The sequence below is a fragment of the Trichosurus vulpecula genome, chromosome 1 (genome assembly GCF_011100635.1).
Source record: "Trichosurus vulpecula isolate mTriVul1 chromosome 1, mTriVul1.pri, whole genome shotgun sequence".
NCBI classification, from domain to species: domain Eukaryota; kingdom Metazoa; phylum Chordata; class Mammalia; order Diprotodontia; family Phalangeridae; genus Trichosurus; species Trichosurus vulpecula.
Window position 1 is genome coordinate 362187477 of NC_050573.1, and position 23397 is coordinate 362210873.

The 23397-nt window shown below is 38.6% G+C and overlaps 1 protein-coding gene across 1 annotated transcript in view; it reads left to right on the forward strand.

Moving 5' to 3' along the window:
• GALNT1 (polypeptide N-acetylgalactosaminyltransferase 1) overlaps positions 1–23397 on the forward strand; it is a 179074-nt gene that overhangs the window by 69629 nt on the left and 86048 nt on the right. Inside the window, exon 3 of the mRNA XM_036765028.1 lies at positions 10576–10750. Within this exon, the coding sequence (XP_036620923.1) occupies positions 10576–10750 (175 nt within the window). The remainder of the gene's footprint in view (positions 1–10575; positions 10751–23397) is intronic.

Genomic DNA, 23397 nt, shown 5'->3' on the forward strand with positions numbered 1-23397 from the left:
TAGGTAGGAGAGGAAATAGCAGGAGAAAGACGTCTCTCTCCCCACTGACTTTCCTTTTCTTCTTCCCTCAAGGGACAAGCACATGAGGAGATCAAAAGCCTGAGGTCAAAAGGGAGACACATCAAGAGACAGGAGATTAGGCTGGCAGCAGGATGCTTTGTGCTGGCATAGATGGAAGTCAGGTTACTAGAAATGATTGTTTGTTGTATAAAACAACCAGGTATGTGTGTGTGTGTGTGTGTGTGTGTGTGTGTGTGTGTGTGTGTGTGTATGTATATGTATATATATATATACACATACATACATACATATATACACACACATACCTGTATATGTCCAGTATTAACAGAAATATGTATACATGTATATAAGTGTGTACACACACACACACACACACACAATTAGCATCTTTGGAGGCACCAGGAAGGCATTTTGGTGAAATGGCAGACCTTTTCTCCAGATTTTCCTCAGTCCCTGAATAGGATATGTTAATGGTATCAGCTGTTGTCTGTTGGCTTGAATATATAAGCAAGAAATTTTTGTTCTTAATGCCAAATTTATTGTATCCAAACCTCTAGCTTTCTTAGAATTTCTCACAAAATTTCAAATGTAATAGTAACATTTTTCGGACATCAGTATTTCTGTTAATACTGATTTTGCGGGGCAGCTAGGTGCTGCAGTGAGTAGAGCACCAGCCCTGGAGTCAGGAGGACCTGAGTTCAAATCCGGCCTCAGGCACTTGACACATGTACTAGCTGTGTGACCTTGGGCAAGTCACTTAACCCCAGTTGCCGTGCCAAAAAAAAAAATACTGATTTTGCAAGGGCTGTCCTCTACTTTTAGCACAAGGATGCTGTTGTTTCGTTCTAAGGGAGGCAGAATAGACATCTCTAGCCTGCCCCCCACCCACTTTGTCCAAGGAAGACTTTAATTCCTGCCAGAAGGGTAAGAAGGAAGTGAGGGCTTGCACTGGGTTAGAATTATGTCTATCTGCTCTCTTAAATATTACTATTTTTGGGAATGTGATATGACTGAAAACAACTGAACAATACCAGTTGGTCAACAAGTATTATGCCAGCCTGTGCTAAGTGCCAGAGTTAGGTTGTTGTTCATCCTTTGTTTTTGAAGAGGACCAGTAACATTACTGGGTGATGTCTTGACGTGTGTGTGAGTTGGATTTAAGTGAGTCAGCTTTGCACAGAGTTGTCAGCCTCACTCTTCTTGAGTTGTAGAAGTCCTAAATAGAAGCAACAAGACAGTTCATGGCCTAACTGAGAATACATTGTAATGGAGGAAAGCAGCCTATACATGAGCAGCTGAAAATCAGTAGGGGGAAGGGAAGAAGTAGGGATATGGTGGCTAAGACTGGACAGATGGTCATTCTTGACTTCTTCCCAAAATGGAGGTTCCTGGAAGAACTCATTAGTGGGAGAAGGGGCTTACATGAGCTGAATGAAGCAGCAGTGGAGGCATGGTGGTACGCTTTAGAGAATCAGGGGTGGCCAGGCTTGACCTTTCCCCCCAAATGGAGAAGATTTGTACCTTCTTAGGACCTCTGGAATGATTTAGTAGAAAGATAGATTCCTGCATAATAGAGAAATGATTTAGTTAAGAGTAAACATCTATTTACTATATTAGTCCAAATCTGAGCCATAGTTTGGGGTCATAGTTTTCGCTAAGGCTGGCCTATATGAAATCAGTTTTGTTTTTGGTATTGGTTTAAAAAAATATTTTAGACTGTCTTTTCACACGAATACGGTAAAAGATAATCCTTGAATCAGTACAGAAGAAGTTTCTGTGGAAGACATTCTATATCAAAATATGTAAATTGAGTCTAGTTTTTCCAAGTTATATTCCTAAGAGCCTGTTATCCTGCTTTTTATAGAAATAATCAGAAACATTTAATATTTAAATTACCAATTAGTTATATGCACATTCAGTGCATAGTGTGAAAGCTTTTTAGGATTTATCTAAATCTAACAAGGCAATGTAATAACTAATCACAATTTAATTTTATTTCATGTTGAATAGACTTTCGATGGGAGGATCTACAAGAGACAACAATTGCATAAGGATAAGAGGCCTTAGATAAATTGTACCGTATTGTATAAGATGCACCCTTTTCTTTTTTTTTAACTGTCTTATTTTTATTTTTAATGGTTTTTTCTTTATTTGTTTGTTTATTTAATATTTTTAGTTTTCAGCATTAATTTTCACAAGTTTGAATTACAAATTTTCTCCCCATTTCTACCTTCCCTCCCCCCACTCCAAGATGGCCTATATTCTGATTGCCCCATTCCCCAGTCAGCCCTCTCTTCTGTCACCCCATTTCCCCCATCCCCTTTTCCCTTACTTTCTTGTAGGGCAAGATAGATTTTTATGCCCCATTGCCTTTCCTAGTTTCATGTAAAAACATTTTTTTTGAGCATCTGCTTTTAAAACTTTGAGTTCCAAATTCTCTCCACTCTTCCATCCCCACCCACCCTCCCTAAGAAGACAAGCATCATTATGCAAAACCCTTCCACAATACTCATGTTGTGAAAGACTAACTATATTTCCCTCCATCCTATCCTATTCCCCTTTATTCAATTTTCTTCCTTGACCCTTTCCTTTTTCAAAAGTGTTTGCTTTTGATTACCTCCTGCCCTTACCTATCTGCTCTCCCTTCTATTATCCCCTTTTTTATCTCCTTCCTCATTCTTTCCTGTGGGGTAAGACACCCAATTGAGTGTGTATGTTATTCCTTCCTCAGGTCAACTCTGATGAGAGCAAGATTCACTCATTCCCCTTCACCTGCCCCCTCTTCCCTTCCTACAGAACTGCTTTTTCTTGCCACTTTTATGTGAGATAATTTACCCCATTCTGTCTCTCCCTTTCTCCCTCTCTCATTATATTCCTTTCTCATTCCTTAATTTTATTTTGTTTTCTTAGACATCATCCCTTCATATTCAGCTCACCCTGTGTCCTCTGTCTATATGTATATGTATACTCCCTTCAGCTACCTTAATACTGAGGTCTCATGAATTATACATATCATCTTTCCATGTAGGAATGTAAACAAAACAGTTCAACTTTAGTAAGTCCCTTATGATTTCTCTTTCTTGTTTACCTTTTCATGCTTCTCTTGATTCTTGTGTTTGAAAGTCAAATTTTCTATTCAGTTCTGGTCTTTTCACTGAGAAAGTTTGAAAGTCCTCTATTTTATTGAAAGTCTATATTTTGCCTTGGAGCATGATACTCAGTTTTGCTGGATAGGTGGTTCTTGGTTTTAATCCTAGCTCCATTGACCTCTGGAATGCCATATTCCAAGCCCTTTGATCCCTTAATGTAGAAGCTGCTAGATCTTGTGTTATCCTGATTGTGTTTCCACAATATTCAAAATGTTTCTTTCTGGCTGCTTGCAGTATTTTCTCCTTGATCTGGGAGCTCTGGAATTTGGCGATAATATTCCTAGGAGTTTTCCTTTGGGGATCTTTTTCACGGGGTGATTGGTGGACTCTTTCAATTTCTATTTTACACTCTGGCTCTAGAATATCAGGGCAGTTCTCCTTGATAATTTCTTGAAAGATGATATCTAGGCTCTTTTTTTGATCATGGCTTTCAGGTAGTCCAATAATTTTTAAATTATCTCTCCTGGATCTATTTTCCAGGTCAGTGGTTTTTCCAATGAGATATTTCACATTGTCTTCCATTTTTTCATTCCTTTGGTTCTGTTTTATAATATCTTGATTTCTCATCAAGTCACTAGCTTCCACTTGCTCCAATCTAATTTTTAAAGTAGTATTTTCTTCAGTGGTCTTTTGGACCTCCTTTTTCATTTGGGTAATTCTGCCTTTCAAGGCATTCTTCTCCTCACTGGCTTTTTGGAGCTCTTTTGTCATTTGAGTTAGTCTATTTTTAAGGTATTATTTTCTTCAGTGTATTTTTGGGTCTCCTTTAGCCAGTCATTGACTTGTTTTTCATGGTTTTCTCACATCACTCTCATTTCTCTTCCCAATTTTTCCTCTACTTCTCTAACTTGCTTTTCCAAATCCTTTTTGAGCTCTTCCATGGCCTGAGACCAATTCATGTTTTTCTTGGAGGCTTTTGATATAGGCTCTTTGCTTTGTTGACTTCTTCTGGCTGTGTGTTTTGGTCTTCTTTGTCACCAAAGAAAGATTCCAAAGTCTGAGTCTGAATCTGAGTCTGTTTTGGCTGCCTGGCCATGTTCCCAGGCAACTACTTGTCCCTTGAGTTTTTTGTCTTGTTTGACTGCTTGTAAAGTAGAGAGTACTTTGTCCCAAGCTTGAGGGGCCGCACTATTGTTTTCAGAGCTATTTCCACACAGGAAGCTCTGCCACACCAGCCCTTCTCCTCCCCTAAGAACCGCCAACCCGGACTGTGACTCAGATCTTAAGTAGGCTCTGCACTCCTGCTCTGACCCACCACTTAATTCCTCACACCAGGTGGGCCTGGAGCCTGAAGCAACTGCAGCTGTAGTTCTGTCCTCAGAGCTGCACTTTCTCTGCTGCCCCTGGGGCGGTGACCTTACCACAAACTCCTTTCACTCTGTCCCTGCAGCTTTTCCCACTAACCTTCTCTGTTGTCTTTGGTGTTTGTGGGTTGAGAAATCTGGTAACTGCTGCAGCTTACTGATTCTGGGCACTACGGCCTGTTCCTCCCAGCCCCCAGTCTGGTTGGTCCAGGTATAGCCCATGCTGGGCTCTGCTCCCAGCTCCATGCAATAGACCTTACCTAGTGACCATCCAGGCTGTCCTGGGCTGGAGCCCTGCTTCCCTCTGCTATTCTGTGGGTTTTGCAACTCTAGAATTTGTTCAGAGCCATTTTTTATAGGTTTTTGGAGGGACCTGGAGGGGAGCTCATGGAAGTCCCTGCTTTCCAGCCGCCATCTCAGCTGCACCCCTTTTCGAAAAATTTGGGGTCTAAAAACTGGGTACGTCTTATAGAGTGGTTGTAGATTTTTTTAAACTTGCATTTCCCACTTTTTCACTCTTGTTTTTGCACTCATTGTTGTAAATTTTTTTACTTGCATTTCCTGCTTTTTCACACTTCTTGTCTTTGCGCTTATTTGTTACCGGTATATTAGGTTATGTTTTTTCACGTTCTGCCCAGAAATGGCTCAGAAAAGATTTTCATACAGTGCCGAATTCAAGTTAAAAGTGATCCAGTTTGCAAAAGTGAATGGAAATCATTCTGCTGAACGTAAGTTTGGTCCTCCTCCAACTGAGAAAACAATCCAAGACTGGCTACAGGAAGAAGAAAGCCTACTGAAAACGCCACGGCAGAAGAAGGCCATGAGCGGCAAGTTGGCAAAATGGTCTGATTTAGAGAGGGAGTTGAAGATATGGATTGAAGAGCAAAGGGCAATTGGAATTCCTGTGTCCACAAAGATAGTTCAGCATGAGGCAAGAATTGCTGATGAAAAAGAAGTTGTTGATGAAAAAGAAGTTACTGATTTCAAAGGAGGACACAATTGGGTGCTTCAGGTTTATGAAATGGAATGGATTAAACATGTGTACACACACCAGACTTGCCCAAAAGATGCCTGAAAGCTATGAGCCGATGAATAAAACTTGAGTTCAATAACTTTATGTAATACACTTTTTTTTCAAATATCGGGCCCCATAATTAAGGTGCATCTTATATATGGGGAAATATGGTAACTTACCTTGACTGAGGGAACATCCAACCATGAGATTATAGATCGTTTGAACTATTACAGTATTTAAGGTATTTCACAGGTGAGGAAGTGTAGGACCATGTTGCAAGGGTGGGGAACTTGGGGCCTCAAGGCCCCATGTGGCCCTGTAGGTCATCAGTTGTGGCCCTTTGACTGAATTGAAACTTCACAGGACAAATCCCCTTAATGAAAAAAAAGGATTTGTCCTGTAAAGGCCACATCCAAGGACCAAGAAGGTGGCCTCAAGGCCACAGGTTCCCTGCCTCCGGATCAGGAGATCAGATCCCAATCCCTCCAAGCCCCAAGATGAAAAGCCATAGAAAGACTCCTTGGGAGCAGGGGGACCAAGGCCCTGAGGCCAAGAATCCAGAAGATTGTGGGATAGGGGTTTTACAATGTTGAGGGCAGACTGCCTAAAGCATTGAGACAAGTAGTATAATCTTATGTATTAATTAAAAGTTGTGTAGCACCAGTGTTAAAGTGATCAACAGATCATCAGCAATAAGTTATCCCTATGGCTGCTGGTTTTCATCCCTTTATTGTCAAAAGGTTTTGTGGGAGGGAAGCAGTGAATGAAAATGGCTTAGTTTTGGTATTTGGGGGGTGGTTGGACCAGGAGAGTGGTCTGTTTTACCTTTATGCTTTCCTCTCAAATACCTATCTGAAACAGTTTACCTCACTGCCTATGGTTTTGTGGCGGGTGTAGCTGTCGTTCACTGAATGTGGTTTTGTTTATACTGCTTTTCCCTTCCATGTGTTTTTTACCAGGTTTGTGGGGAGCCATAGCAGGTTGTTGAACAGAGGAGTGACATATTTAAAGTGTTCTTTTTAGGAAAATAAATCTGATGGCAGTATGCAAGAAAAATTGTAGAGGGGAAGAGGCAGGAGGCAGAAAGACCAATTAAAATACTTTTGTAGTATATCAGGTATATGGTAGTAAGGGTTGGAATGGTAGCCATGGAAATGTAAAAGAAGAGGATGCAGAGGAGAATTAGAAGCACAGACAAGATTTGTTGACAAACTTAATAAGGAAGGTTTCAAAAAAGACAAGTTTTGAGCACGTATGGTGAGATTAGTAATAGTAGAGAAAGTCAAAAAGTGAAAAAGCTGCTTTGGGGGTATAATTCACCAATTTGATTTAAAAACTTTGACATTAGAGTTTAGAGTTTGAGATGCTAGTATGTCATCTAGATATAGGTGATCAGTAGGTGAAACTGAAGCTCAAGAAAAAGGTTAGTGTGGGGAAAGTTAGATTAGGAGTCATTTACATAAAGATGATAGTTATAAAATAGTATTTCTCAGTGTAACCTAATGTTTGTGGAAGACAGTGAAGAATTTTTGTAATCTAATGGTTTTTTGGTATAGCTGCCGAAAAATAACACCTAGGGATTTTGAATACCCACATGATTGATTTTGCAAGTGACTATACTCCCTGTGCCCTTGCGTAGTAAATTCTGTGGGTATCTAGGAATCTGTAGCCCATAATTTAGAAACCGCTAGGCTAGATGATCTTCAAAGCATACTTTTCACATTCTCTGATTCTGGATGTTAAATAATAAATTTTTCAAAGACAACGATTTTTATAGAGGTAAGAAGACAAATTGAGAGAAGTGTCCATGCAAAAAGGGACAGGTTTTTTTTGCCTTTTTTCAGCATTTGGCTCAGTACCTGGCACATAGCAAATACTTAATAAATGATTGTTGACTGATTAAAAAATTTGACTAAACTAGATAGAAATAGGGGCCAGACCTAAAGTCAATGTGTAGTGCACTCATTGACTTAATTTTATTTATTTTTTTTATTTTCTTTTTGTTTTTTTTTTTAATTTAAATTTATTGATTTAACATATTTGGTTTTCAGCATTGATTTTCACAACAGTTTGAATTACAAATTTTCTCCCCATTTCTACCCTCCTCCCCACTCCAAGATGGCTTATATTCTGGTTGCCCTGTTCCCCAGTCAGCCCTCCCCTCTATCACCCCCCTCCCCTCTCATCCCCTTTTCCCTTCCTTTCTTGTAGGGCAAGATAAATTTCTACGCCCCATTGCCTGTGTATCTTATTTTTTAGTTGCATGCAAAAACTTTTTTTTTTTGAACATCTGATTTTAAAACTTTGAGTTCCAAATTCTCTCCCCTCTTCCCTTCCTACCCACCCTCCCTAAGAAGTCGAGCAATTCAACCTAGGCCACACATGTATCATTATGTATAACCCTTCCACAATACTCATGTTGTGAAAGGCTAACTACATTTTGCTCCTTTTCAACCCATCCTGCTTTATTGAATTTTCTCCTTTGACCCTGTCCCCTTTCCAAAGTGTTTGTTTTGATTACCTCCACCCCCATCTGCCCTCCCCTCCATCAGCCCCCCCCCCCTTATATTTGAACTCAGGTCCTCCTGACTCCAGGGCCAGTGCTCTACTCACTGCGCCACCTACTTGCCCCTGGGACAGATGGGCTGTGAGACAAGTTCAGAGTTAAGAGAATAGGCTGGATTGCTTTTGAGAGACTGTGAAGCTTTTGCTGATCCCAAGCTTCCCATGAAAGCAAAGGCCCAACTTTTCATTGCTAACATTTTATTATTGTTTCTGTGTGGCATTGAGACATGTAATGTCATGACCTCTGAAGAACTAAAAATGAGTATCACGCAAAAGGCAATGGACAGGTGGTACATATGGTTGATGTGAGCAGATGCAGCGTATAACCAGGGAGGGGCTCTGAAACAGAACACAAGTAAGAGATATAATCAAGGAATTACACAACAGGGAGAGCTGATGGATAAGCTGGTCCTGTGGCAAGAGTGAGGGATAACAGCCCTTTCATTGTCAAGAAAAAACAAGGAAGGTCTCTATCCCAGATCATTGGGGCCCTCCTGTGTTGAACTTTTGAGAGAACATGGATAAGAGTTGCATAGTATTGTCAGGCATAGATTGGTTGCATTTGGCATTATTAGAGGTAACCCCTGAATTTATGAGGTTATAGATCAATTTGAGTAAATACTAGACTGTAAAATACAAAGTGGTCATATGGCTTTTTTTGGCTAATGGTGATTATTCCATTAGAATGTAAGTTCCTAGAGAGTAAGAACCCTGGTAAAAAGGGACTCTTTTGTTCTTGTTGTTCAGTTCATAGTACTTAGAAGAGTAACTGACACAAAGTAGAAACTTAATTAATACGTGCTTGATTATTTTGATTTTGTGGTTCCAAAGTCATATAAATGTGAAAGACCATAGAAATTAAGGCACTTGAGAGTAGGGATTGTTTGTATTCATTGTAATTGTATCCCTAAAGCCAAGTAGTGCCTAGAACATAGGTAGGCACTTGATAAATGTTTGTTGAGTAATAAATAGATCACTTTTCATTTCTCCTACCTATTGAAATAGTATTTTTTTCTTTTAAATTCATCCCAGGTGCCAACTCCTCTATGAAGCCATTCCTTTTCCTCCAACCTGAAAAGTGCTCATTTTTCTCAAGTATTCTTATATAGCATTGAACATATGTTGACTTTTCCCTTATCATACTTTCTAATAGGTGTAAGCTTCATGAAGGCAAGAGCAGTATCAGTTTACCTTTGTGACCTCAGTACCCAGCAGCATGTCTTGGAGAGTATAGATGCTGCTAAAATAAATACTGAATTGAATTAAATGGCTTGTTTTAAAATCGTAGTGAATTAGTGGCAGAACCAAACTAGGATCTTGGTCTTCTGCCTTCCAAGTCAAGGGCTTTCCACTATACTACAACTATTCCCTTGAATGTGTTTTGTTGTTTTGGAGTAATGGAGAGGGCCAGGTCTCCCTCTCTAGACTAGACGGAAATTGCAGCAGCCAGGCCATGTTAAATCCCAGTACTGATTGACACAGAAACTGCAACCTGCTCTTTGTTTTCTGACCTGGGTCAGTTTGCCTTCCCTTGAGCAGACTGGTGGTCCTGTTCTCCCAGGGGTTCACCATATTTGTGGCTGGACTTAGTGCAAATATCTGATTGATGTGATCCACCAGCCTCAGATCTCCCCAGCGTCAAGGACTAGGTATGGGTCACCATACCTGGCAAACGTGGTTGTTTTTTGTGGTTTGAAAAAAAATTATATTTGGAATTTAACACTATACCCACATTTTCAGATTGTTTTGTATTATGCGCATGAAGGGATTCCCACAGCCATCTTGTGGAAAGTACTCTAAGTACCTTCTCTGGCAATCTTAGAGTGTAATTCCTCCCCTGAAGGGAACTGATCTTATTCTCAGAGTACTAAAAGTTTTCTGCTTAGTATTTAATTGTTGAAGGAGCTAATTGAAATTTCAAAGGGAGATTATAGCTTTCCAACTTGCATACTAATCATAATTTATTGAGTACTACTGATTACCCCTTTTCTACCACAATATACTACTCCCTTTCTTACTTTCTTATCATTATATCCCTTCCTTAACTTCTATCCCATCCTTTCTTCCCCTTGTGTTCTCTTCTCATTACTTTTTCTTCCCCCTTAAATGAATATAACATGGAGCTGGAATACATTCCTGCTTGCTTTTTCCATTTTTTGAGTAAAGTTTTATATTCCTTGTTCTTAATTATAGAGAAGAGGTAAGCTGAATGTTTTGTATTTCTTTTAAAAAGTTGCTTTAGTTAAGGGACTTTTAACTTGTGTGTGGTCCTTAACTAATTGAATCTTTCTATGGGGTCAGTAGCCCTTCACTAGAAAGATTTAAAAAATTGTCAAGTATCCCCCACCACCATTAGTTGTATTTGGGAATCTAATTTTTTAAATATGTAGCTTTTTGGGGGGAGTCATGTTGAGCAATTATAATTAGATAGTTTAACTCTAATTTTGTAAAACAGAAAAACAGATTGGTTAATTTCTGTAAAATTAATAATTTGTTAGTTAAATTGCCTCCTTATTTTTAGTTCTAGAACCAGTACAAAAACCACATGAAGGCCCTGGAGAAATGGGGAAACCAGTTGCCATTCCTAAAGAGGATCAAGAAAAGATGAAAGAGATGTTTAAAATCAATCAGTTCAATTTAATGGCAAGTGAAATGATTGCACTCAACAGAACTTTGCCGGATGTCAGGTTAGAAGGGTAAGTACTTGACTTATAACATTTTAAAATTTAAATGAAGAGCAGTGTGTCCTGAATTTCCAGCACCTTAGCTCCTGAACGTGTTTGATGAATTAAATCGCTAAATTACTAACTTAACTTTCAAACAGTCAGATTGGTATTAAGATGCCATCAGTTCTGAGCTTCAGAACTGTGACTTTCAAACACTGTAATATTCCTTCTAAAGTAAAAAGACCTGTTTGCCTTAGAAAACAGGTTATAAAGAATTTTAGTATTTCTACATCTTTGCTAAGAAGCATTTATATGGTTGTAGCCTGTGGAGGGCTGAGTATAAATGTTGAACACCAGTGCAAAGAGAACTACAATGTAGTAGCAGAAAAGAACTGTTATTGCATAAGAATTGGATCACTTTTCTAGCAATAACCCAGATAAAGACCCCAAACTGCCACCTGTAGCATCAACGGCTGAATCAAGAGAGACATTTCAATGATACAATTATGGCTGTCCTTTTTTGTTGTTATTGTTAAATAGATTGCCATATGCAATTCAACCCAGAGAGTCACCTTGTTACAGATGAGTGGGTTGGGCTGGCTGAATTTAAGATGGTGTCATTATGTAGTTGAATAGGTGTCACATAAGATTCTGATCGCCGAAGTCAAACAGTCATTATTATAGTTGAAACTAAGAGAGACCCTTTTTTGTTCACCCTGTCTTTCCATATAAAGTCTTCCACAGATTCCTTGTCTCCTACAATGGTCCAGTCTTGATAAGGAAGGATTAGTCTGGATAAAACAAAATAATGTGCCTAGACTCTACTCTTCTTTCTGCTACCTTTTCCTCTACTCCTAGAGGTAAATCCAGTGGTTTTTTTTTTTTTTAACAATTTCTTTTCTTATAACTTGAAAGCACAGAATTTGTTATGATAGCAAATAGTCTGCTTGATTAATAAATCAAAGTCTCTGTTTTAGAAGTAACCAATTTCAAGCCTCTTAAAATGAGAGGATTTTGGAGACATGGTTTTGTTTTGTTATGTAATGTATTTTTTTTCTTTTTTTAAAAACATCATTGTGACTTTCTAGAGTGACACCCCTCAGATTCCCCCCCTCCCCGCCATACTTTTTATAAATGTTCCTTGTTATTAATAAATGCAATTTAACAAAACAACACATTGGCTAATGTGTCTGAAAATGTATGCCTCTTTCAGCACCTCTTATCCCTCATCTTTATCTATAGATTAGAGGTATGCATTTATCAGAGTTCAGAAAGTCTTTTACTGTTTTTTTTTTCTTTTACTTATTGTGGTGTTCCTGTGAATTTTTTTTTCCTGATTCTTTTTACGTTGCTCCACATCAGTTCTTACAAATCTTAACAAGTTTTTTCTGAATTCTTCATATTTGTCATTTGTTATGGTGCGATAATATTCCATGCATTTCTATACCCCAATTTGTTCAGTCATTTCCCAGTCAATGGGCATTCACTTTACTTCCAGCTTGCTTTTACAAAAGTGCTACTAGAAATATATTTTTGTTTATGTAGGATCTTCCTTTCTGACTTTGATTTTCTTGAGGTATATGCCTGGTTGTGTACCATCCCTAGACTAAAAGTCATTTGCAATTTAGTGATTTTTAGTCTAATTCCAAATTATTTTCCAGAAAGGTTGAACTATTTCACAGCTCCACCAAGAGTGCTTAATAGTGTCTTTCTTATAGTCCCTTCTCACATTTATCATTTTTGACTTTTATCATTCTTGCCAATCTAATGAATATGAGGTGAAATTTCAAGAGTTGTTTGAATTTGCATTTTTTTTGTTTGTGATTTGGAGGAATTTCTTTTCACATGGCTGCTAATATCTTGCATTGCTTTTTGAAAAATGTTTGTTCATATACTTTGAATTAGTCAACCCATAAGTGTTTTAATAGTATTTTATTTTTTCTCCAATCACATGTCAACACAATTTATAGCATTCATTTTTAGAAGATTTTGAGTTCCAAAGTTTTCTTTCTCCCTCCTCTATCCTTTTCCAAAAATAGTAAACAATTTGATACATGTGCTTTCATGTAAAACGTGTTTCCATATTAGGCACAATTGTGAAAGAAGAAGCAGATCAGAAGGGAAAAAACCATGAAAAAGAATAAAGTAAGTAAAAAAATATGCTTCAACCTGCATTCAGAGCCCATCAGTTCTTTATCTGGATGTGGATAGCATTTTCCTTCCTGAATCCTTTGTACTTGGATCAACCAACAAGTATTTTTCAGTGTCTGCTGTGTGCTAGGCATTTAGACCATTTACCCACTGGGGATGGCTTTTGTTTTTATTTGTTTGTATTGATTTCCTGTATATCTTAGATAACATAGAGATATTTTCTACAAAGAATGTTTCCCAGATAACTACTTCTCTTGTAATTCTAGCTGCATTTCTTTTGCTTAAGCAGAACTTTTCAATTTTATGTAATTGAAGTTACCCATTTCATTTTTAATGAGGACCCTTACCTTTTGTTTAGCGGAGAACTCTTATCCATTGAGATGTTTAGTTTTACCCTTTTTTAAAAGTTCCCTCCCTTCTTTCACACCCTCCAGATATTCATACCCAGAGCTACTTATATAAATGGTTTTGATGTTAGCCTGGGATCACCCCCCACCCCCAAATCATAGAAAAAGATGCTTAATGAGAAAAGGCCACATAGGAAACATAGACTTACGAAGATATGCCATGCATTGAAGCTGGGTAGAAGGATAGAAATATAATCCATCAAAAATATTAATTTACGCTATAGATAAATCCATTGAAACAATAAATCACTGTGTATACACTACAAACTCAAGTTAGATACATTTCTTCATTGGTTTGTTACTGTTAACAGTTTTGTATTTTCCTAGTTGGTATAACTTAATATAATGTACTGTTTGTGAAGAGAAACTAACCAAGCTAGAATGAAACCAGAAGAGATTACAAGAATGGTGGGATTATTCCAGTCAATCATAGCAAAGTGGAAGAATACTAGATTTAGTTTCTGAACATCTGAGTTCATGTCCTAGCTATATTTCTTACTACTTCTGTTACATTGGGTAAGCTATTTAGTTCTTCTTGGCCTCAGCTTCCTCTTAAAAAATGAGATTGAAGGAGCCAAGATGGCGGCTGGAAAGCATGGACCAGCGTGAGCTCCCTGCCGAGTCCCTCCAAAAACCTATAAAAAATGGCTCTGAACCAATTCTAGAACTGCAGAACCCACAAAACAGCAGAGGGAAGCAGGGCTCCAGCCCAGGACAGCCTGGATGGTCTCTGGGTGAGGTCTGTCCCACACGGAGCTGGGAGCTGGGAGCTGGGAGCGGAGCAGAGCAGAGCCCAGTGCGAGCAGCGCGGACCAACCAGACCAGGAACCAGGCGGAGCGGGCCCTAGCGCCCTGAATCAGTGAGCTGCGGCAGTTACGAGACTTCTCAACCCACAAACACCAAAGACTGCTGAGAAGGTTAGTGGGAAAAGCTGCGGGAGTGGAAGGAGTTCGTGGTTTAGCTTCCAGCCCCAGGGGGGCAGCGGAGGTGGGGCAGCTACAACTGCTGCTGCTTCTAGCCCCAGGCCCACCTGGTGGGAGGAATTAAGTGGTGGATCAGAGCAGGAGTGCACAGCCTGCTGAAGATCTAAGCCCAGTCCGGGCTGGGGGTTCTTGGGGAAGGAGTAGTGCTGGTGTGACAGAGCTGGCACCTCCCCCCCAAACGTGGAACATAGAACTCTTTAGTCTACAAGCAGTCATACCCCACTGAAAAACTCAAGGGTCAAGTTAGTTGGTTGGGAATATGGCCAGGCAGCAAAAACGCGCCCAGATTCAGTCTCAGACTTTGGATTCTTTCTTTGGTGGCAAAGAAGACCAAAACATACAGACAGAAGAAGTTAATAAAGTCAAAGAGCCTACAACAGAAACCTCCAAGAAAAACATGAACTGTTCCCAGGCCATGGAAGAGCTCAAAAAGGATTTTGAAAAGCAAGTTAGAGAAGTAGAGGAAAAATTGGGAAGAGAAATAAGAAGGATGAGAGAAAACCATGAAAAACAAGTCAATGACTTGCTAAAGGAGACCCAAAAAAATACTGAAAAATACACTGAAGAAAACAACACCTTAAAAAACAGACTAACTCAAATGGCAAAAGAACTCCAAAAAGCCAGTGAGGAGAAGAATGCCTTGAAAGGCAGAATTAGCCAAATGGAAAAGGAGGTCCAAAAGACCACTGAAGAAAATACTACTTTAAAAATTAGATTGGAGCAAGTGGAAGCTAGTGACTTTATGAGAAATCAGGATATTATAAAACAGAACCAAAGGAATGAAAAAATGGAAGACAATGTAAAATATCTCCTTGGAAAAACCACTGACCTGGAAAATAGATCCAAGAGAGATAATTTAAAAATTATTGGACTACCTGAAAGCCATGATCAAAAAAAGAGCCTAGATTCCATCTTTCAAGAAATTATCAAGGAGAACTGCCCTGATATTCTAGAGCCAGAGGGCAAAATAGAAATTGAAAGAATCCATTGATCGCCTCCTCAAATAGACCCCAAAAAGAAATCTCCTAGGAATATTGTCACCAAATTCCAGAGCTCCCATATCAAGGAGAAAATACTGCAAGCAGCCAGAAAGAAACAATTTGAGTATTGTGGAAACCCAATCAGAATAACCCAAGATCTGGCAGCTTCTACATTAAGAGATCGAAGGGCTTGGAATACGATATTCCAGAGGTCAGTGGAGCTAGGATTAAAACCAAGAATCACCTACCCAGCAAAACTGAGTATTATGCTCCAAGGCAAAATGTGGATTTTCAATAAAATAGAGGACTTTCAAGCTTTCTCAGTGAAAAGACCAGAACTGAATAGAAAATTTGAATTTCAAACACAAGAATCAAGAGAAGCATGAAAAGGTAATCAAGAAACAGAAATTGCAAGGGACTTACTAAAGTTGAACTGTTTTGTTTACATTCCTACGTGGAAAGGCGACATGTATGATTCATGAGACCTCAGTATTAGGGTAGCTGAAGGGAATATGCATATATACATATATATATGTTTATGTATATATATAAGTGAATGTGTATATATGTATATATCTATGTGTGTGTGTGTATATATATATGTATATAAAAGAGAGAGAGCAGACACAGGGTGAGTTGAAGATGAAGGGAAGATAGCTAAAAGAAATAAAATCAAATTAAGGGTTGAGAGAGGAACATACTGAGAGAGGGAGATAGGGAGAGATAGAATGGGGTGGATTATCTCGCATAAAGGTGGCAAGAGGAAGCAGTTCTATGGGAGGAGGGGAGAGGGCAGGTGAGGGGGGAATGAGTGAACCTTGCTCTCATCAGATTTGGCCTGAGGAGGGAATACCATACATACCCAATTGGGTATCTTACCCCACATGAAAGAAGAGGGAGGAAGATTAAAAAAAGGGGTGGGGCGGGATGATGGACGGGAGAGCAGATGGGGGTGGAGGTAATCCAAAACAAACACTTTGGACAGAGGGACAGGGTCAAGGGAGAAAATTCAATAAAGAGGGATGGGTTGGGAAGGAGCAAAATATAGTTAGTCTTTTACAACATGAGTATTGTGGAAGGGTTATACATAATGATACACATGTGGCCTATGTTGAATTGCTTGACTTCTTAGGGAGGGTGGGTGAGAAGGGAAGAGTGGAGAGAATTTGGAACTCAAAGTTTTAAAAACAGATGTTCAAAAACAAAAAAAAAAATTTTTTTGCATGCAGCTAGAAAATAAGATACACAGGCAATGGGGCATAGAAATTTATCTTGCCCTACAAGAAAGGAAGGGAAAAGGGGATGGGAGGGGAGTGGGATAATAGAGGGGAGAGCTGACTGGGGAACAGGGCAACCAGAATATATGCCATCTTGGAGTGGGGGGGAGGGTAGAAATGGGGAGAAAATTTGTAATTCAAACTGTTGTGAAAATCAATGCTGAAAACTAAATATGTTAAGTAAATAAATTTAAATTTAAAAAAATGAGATTGAATCATATGATCTCTATTTCCTCATCTTGTTCTACTTCCCATGAACCTATCATGTCTTTAACTGGCTGTCATGTAGAAAGGGAATTAGATTGTCTTTCTTGTCTAAGGGTTCAGTGTAAGGAAAATATTCCTAACATTTAAAGCTGTCTCAAAATTGAATGGAGCTCCCTATTGCTGTCAGTCTTTAAGTAGAGGCCAGAATACCACTGTAGTAGGAGTCTACCACTTTTAATTAGCTTAATGTAAAAGTAAAGTGGTATGTTTTCTTAATAGGCATTTATATGCTCTTGGTTACTAGGTACCAAAGGGCCATAAATAAGAAATAAAATACATGGTCCTCAAGGGTAAGCAAAATATGAATCCTCAGTAGACATTAATAAAGCAACCTACAAACAAGTTGACTTGATGTATTAGTAATACTATATTAGTAATACTATATTATAATACCATATTAGTATTGACAGAATGATGACTCAGAAAAGAGTTAAGACATAAGTAGAAAGTGTCTATCAGTATTAGAAAGGGTAAAGGAAAAAGATAAAAATGGAATGAAGTTGGATTTACACAGAAGACTTTCTTACAGATACTAGCTGAGGGCAGTTTTGTATTTCTTAGGCCCTTGAACAGGAATCTTATATAGATCAAAGGACCTAGATAAGGACCTGGGAGCCCACTTCAGGATTTGTGATCTCCTTATGTGGGTAATCCTGCCAATTGTTTTTCAGCAACTCATCTGTGCTTTCTCATATTGTAGAACTCTTATCTATGACTTCCCATAAGCCTTCCACAGGGGGTCTACCCAACATGCTTGAGGCCTTCCTTTATGTCTCTTAACATCATATGGTTTTCAGTATATGAACTGCCAGCCTGTTAACTACTGCTTTTGCAGTATGACTATTATATTCTTCTCCTTTTTTTGGTCAAATATTTCCTTGATATCTTTCATGTGGCTTCTTGCTCATAGCTCATTGTTGTTGCTATTTTACAGCTTATTCATACCTTCCATATTTCTCTATTGCCCTTTGAGTGACTTATAAACAGTAGTCATAATGAATCAATAAGACCATAAAGATAATTGTTATGTAATTATGTTACAAGAAGCCTCATGTCTATATATAATAAATACATCATCAAGAAAAGAGAATTGAGATGTACTAGACTGGCAGGCACCAAATAAAATTACAAAAAAAAACCCCCGACAATATCTTAACAAACAGTGAATGACTAGTTACTTAGGTGACAATCATTTCCAAATCACCTCTTTGTATACAATGGCTTGTTCAAGCAGATTGTGAGAATAGCTTCATTAGAAACAGCAGACTTTCTCTTACAACAAGAAACAAAGAAAGAAAAATGAGCACATACGTACATACACTCACATACATTTTTTCATTTCTCTCCAGGTTCCATTCCTTTCTCTCCAGACTTTAAAAAATTAATTTAATATTTTATTTTTTCCACTTACATGTAAAAACAATTTTAACATTCTTTTCTTCCAAAATTTTGAGTTCCAAATTCTCTCCCTCTTCTCCTTTCCCCCTCATATTAAGGCAAGCAATTTGATATGGGTTATACAAATGCATATATTTTGGACAGTGAGCAGGACCCAGAATGTAATAGAATTTAGGTTGTTTTTATTCTATGGGACCACTGTTTACTGTCCAGTTATAAGACTTTTTATGTCTTCCCTTTTCTTTACCTTCTGTCCCCTTCAACAGTTTATAGAAGTTTCTTTGAAACTCTGCCCTCCATATGAGACAGGTACCAGATTCTGACTTGCCCTTGGTTAGTTCTCCTGCTTGTACTGCCTAAAGCTGGGGTGAGCACAGGATTGGTTCCTCATCTTTATAAAAAGACATAGCCTCTTTGGAGGAATGAAATATCTTTTTGTCATACAGAGATTGTGTAATATTTGTATTGGAGTTAGTGTCAAATAATTACACATTCCAAAATGTAGGTTTGTCTAGAAGATAACATCAGTGATACGTAGGAACATATTTCTCCTCTCGTCAGTGAGGTTGAAATGTTTCTGGAAAGAATGGAAGTAGATTTTTAAGGGGAAAACAGAAATGAATAAAAAAGCTCAGATGCATAGAGAAATCCAAAGCTTATCTCATGAGGAAGACACAAGAATGATGAGGACCACTGAAATCTGTTCTGATTCTGAGATTCCTTGAGTCTTATTTAAGGGAGAGGTTTCTGAATAAATTAAGAATTGGATGATGGTGATCTAATTGCTCCCTCTGGAAGAAGTGAGATTTTTAGCTGAGTTTTATGGAGTGATGATCATAAATTGGGGTTGCGTGGTATAGTGGAAAGAGCTCTGGATTTGGAATTAGCAGAGACCTGAGTTTAAGTCATTGATCACATGCTTACTAGCAGTGAAGCCATGGGCGAGTCTCTTTAGGTTCTGCAAGGTTCTATAGCATGTAACTGTAGCAATTATGAGGATTTGCAGTTTACGTGCTGTTTCGGTGAGTTTGATGAAACAATGTACGTAAAGTTCTTTGTAAACCTTAAAATATCATCTCTGCTAATATGATGATTATAATTGTTATTAGCAGAGAGGCATTCAATTCATTCAGTCTTTCCTTCTGTCATACCTAGCAGTGTAGCTCTTTCAGCTTCCCCTTTCCCTAGTATTGACAGTGGAAAGCAGAATTGGCTCTATTCTCTTATTTTCCTGTCTTTGCACTAATCTGCTATGTGATTTACCTCTAAACCTTGGTTTCCTTCATTCTTTTTGTAAAAGGAGGGTGGTGATACTTGTCTCTTACACTTTTGATATCTGAGGTACCAAACTGATATTGTTTGTGCTCCTGTCCTCTGCCTCCCCGCTTCAGTTGCTGTTAGGGAAGCTTCCATGGAGGGGTGTGAGTGAGGAACTCACCTGGAGTAGCCTCAGAGGAAATTTGCCTTCTGGGAACCTTTGCTTCTTGCTAACTAAACCCTAGTTCTTGCTAACTAGTTTCTGTTGTGCAAGGGCAGTGAAAGTGTTGTCATAATGTAGGGGTAATACTGAACAATGTTTAAAGAAGCATTAGTTGAAATTTTTATTCCCTCTAAAATCAGTGTTCCCCAAGGAGCCCTGCCCCAGTTTTAGCTCTGATACTTGCATTGCCCAGAAAAGAATTTCATGAAGTTTTACATGTGAGTTGTTAATGATTTTCATCCTTCTGGTGAGGGATATTTAATTTTAAGCCAATTCTCTCTTACCTTTTGGTAGTTTTTAGTTAGGTAGCTATGACCTAAAAGACATATGTATTAGTTATGTTTCCAGCTCTTTTCATTTCACTCTCTATGTAACCCTGGGTAAGTGATTTCAACCTTCTGAGCCTTTGTTTCATTTTCTGTAAAATGAGATTGTGTGATCTCTCTATAATAATAAATCCTATGATTCTTCAGCAAAAATGGTGAGGATCCTTCAGATACTCATTGTACCCTCTAATCATTTATATTTTCAATGACAAAAATAATTTCAACTTGTATTAAGCAGAGTTTTTACCCATTGTCATGTCTCAGTCCTATGTCATTCCAGGATATCCTTTCTTTGTTCTTCTCCTTGGGCTCTATTGAATTTGGGTAGACAACCTTATTCTATTCAATTCAATGTACATTTATTAAGCACCTCCAGGATTTGGAGTTGCAAGGGGGAGAGAGAGAGAGAGAGAGAGAGAAAGAGAGAGAGAGAGAGAGAGAATATCAATAAAGTATGTTTAGATAAGGGAATTTAAGAATTCATAAACATGCAAGCTATGTGTGATTGTAAGATCCAAGAGGATGATAATAAATACAAGGTAGTTTGGGTGGCAGAGTGTAGCAGTTAGGATGAGGAAAGGCTTCATGTAAAAAGGTAGTGCTTGGGAAAGAGGGATTCTGAGGCAGAGGTAAAGTGGGAGTTAATTCAAGGTATGAAGAAGGGCCAAGGTAAAGGCAGGGAGACAGGATAAGGGAATATTATATGTGAGGAGCAGCAAGAAGGCCAGTTTGGCTGGATCTCAGGATGAAGAGTATATACAGTGTACAGTGAATGAGTCTAGAAATCTAAGTAGGGCTAGATTGTGAAGGACTCTAAAAGTTAAACAGAGGGCTTTATATTTAATTTTAGAGGCAGCAGAAGTTTATTGAATAGGGGAGTGACATGGTTAGATTTGTGTTTAAGTAAAATCATTTTGGTGGGTGTGTAAAGGATTCACTTGAGGAAATCCAATTAGGAGGCCATTGTTGTAATCCAAGGTTAATAAGGGCCAGAACTAAGATGGTGCTTGTGTGACTGATGAAAAAGGGTTAGATGTAAGAGTTGTTGTAAAGGTAGAAATGCTAAGATTTGCAACTGTGACTGGATAGGTGGGATGAAGAAGAGTGATACTGGAAAACTGGAAGAATAGTGGTAATTTCAGCACAAAGAGAAAAGTTTGCAAGAGGGGTGGGTTTAGGAAGAAGGATAATGAGGGGTTTTTTAGACATGGTGAATTTGAGGTGTTTGGGGGAAATCCATTAAGAAGTATCCTGTAGATGGTTAGTGATATAGGACTGAAGTTCAGGTGAGAGGCCAGGACTGGAATCATAGAACTTTGAAACATTTCTTAGAGTCCTTTGGAGGCTTTCCTTGGAGTAACCACATTTTTGTTTCATCCTCTTTTATTGCACTTCCATTTCAGTTTAGGTGTTTCTTTTGGCTTCTTTGGCTTCTTTCCTTTTACCCTCCGTTTCTGTTCTTAGTGTATCTTGCTCCTGACCAGTTTCTGTTGATAACTTTTTATGACTAAGGCGGTTTTTAGATTCAGTTGGTCTCCTTGTTATGACAGTTCGATTAAATCAGTTAAGCTTGTCTTTGAAATTATTGTAGTCAGAGTTAGTATCCTTTTCAACAGACTCCTTTCTGAGCAAGTACGTTTCCAGAACAGTTTTTTATCTGATGAAATTGTCAAAATTTACCCACTTTTACTATATCAGATATGAGCAAATCAAATGTCCCAGAATCTAATCAGAATAAGAACAGGCTGACTATTCAAGCATATATAGTAATGCTTTGGTTCCAGTAAAATAAAACTTTTGGTGACTGGAAAACTTAAGTTTCTGGAATTTTTTTCCTTAAGTCAGTTAAACATATATTACTCGCAAAAGTAAATCTCTGATGAACAGAGATGTTTGAATGTCCACAAAAATATTTTTTTCAGAACCTCAGGCTTATCCAAGTATGGTAAAATTATACTACTCTGTTGCTAAAAATGGAAATCTGTTCCTTTTTAGAGAATATTTTGCTTTCTTTCTGCCTAGCTATTACCTTAGTCAGTCAACAAGAGATTTTTACGAAAAAGGTGTTATATGAGAATCTCAACCTTGTTTGAATAAAAGTGGAATTTTGAATGTTACTTTTGTGCAGAATTTTATAAAAACTGAAGGCATTTAGGACAGTTTGAGGGGAAAGTGTCAACTTACATCATGTTCTTCAGAAGTTGCCATTGTCCAGGGTGATGATTCAGCATAATTTTTTGCAGGCATTGTAGTAAACCCTTTCCCAAGCTATGTTTTACTTTGAGGCCTATTTTGAAGTCATTCTCTTCTTCCAGTGTTATATCTCCCTGTAACTGTAATAGTCTTTTCATGACAGCATTCTCTTTTTGTTTCTCATTCTTCCAGCATACTTCCTGACTTTGGCCTTTATTTTAGGGCCTGGTTCTGCAGAAGGTCTGGGCTGGTCCTGCTGCTGCTTTCTTGGGGTATTGAGTGTTATGGTATTCCAGGATGTCAGGGACAACTCAGGCTGGGAGACCTGCAATCTTTCAGTGCTCCCAAAAGTTGTATGATCAAGGGCAAAGTCTGATTTCTGCACTTCTGATCTAAGCTCTGCAAGTTCTTGATCTGGGTTTGAGTATAAGGGTTTGAACTTTTGGAATTCCATTGGACTGCTGCTGAACTCAGCCACTAACAGCCAGCTTGAAAGATCTGCTGGTTCAAAGTAACAGAAATGCTGCCTTCCCTTAAGTCTAGAATTACTGCTGTAGTTATTCTGCTGCATGTTTCACACTGGGCTGGACACTGGAACTAAGACCAGCTCCATTCCTGGGGTCTGAGCCACACAGCAGCTGTTCAAAATCCAACTCCTTCTACAGAGCTTAAGGCCTAGGACTACTTTTTAATTTATAATGACACCCCAAGGCATAGCTCCCTTAGGCTACCCTAAATTAGTGACCCAAAACTGGGTAGAGAGCACCTATTGTCATACCCTGAGTTTAGGCCCCTCTGTGCTGGATCTTGGACCTCTTCTTGCCTTGGTGCACAGTCTTTCCATGGGCTGGAATGCAGGCATCATATTCCTATCTAGATGCTGTCCCCAGACCTCCTTGTCTTGCTCCCTATGCTGATTTGGCTGGAAAAATTAATCACTGTGATTTTCCTTGTCTGCTATGCGTTCTGATCTATTTGGAGGAGTGGGAGGTGAGGCAAGGGAGCTTGATATACTTCTTCCTGATATTCTACTATCTTGGCTCTGCCTCTCCAAAGTACATTTTTTTCCAAAATATCCTAGCACAAATTCTTGAAATAATGTGAAATTGACAGAAATTTGTGTTTCATTGTGTTAGTGATGAGTGTTTTCAGTGTTCCTTAAAATTCAAGACGTTGATAAAAACTGTAAGAAATAAAACTATTTTCTGGAGGGT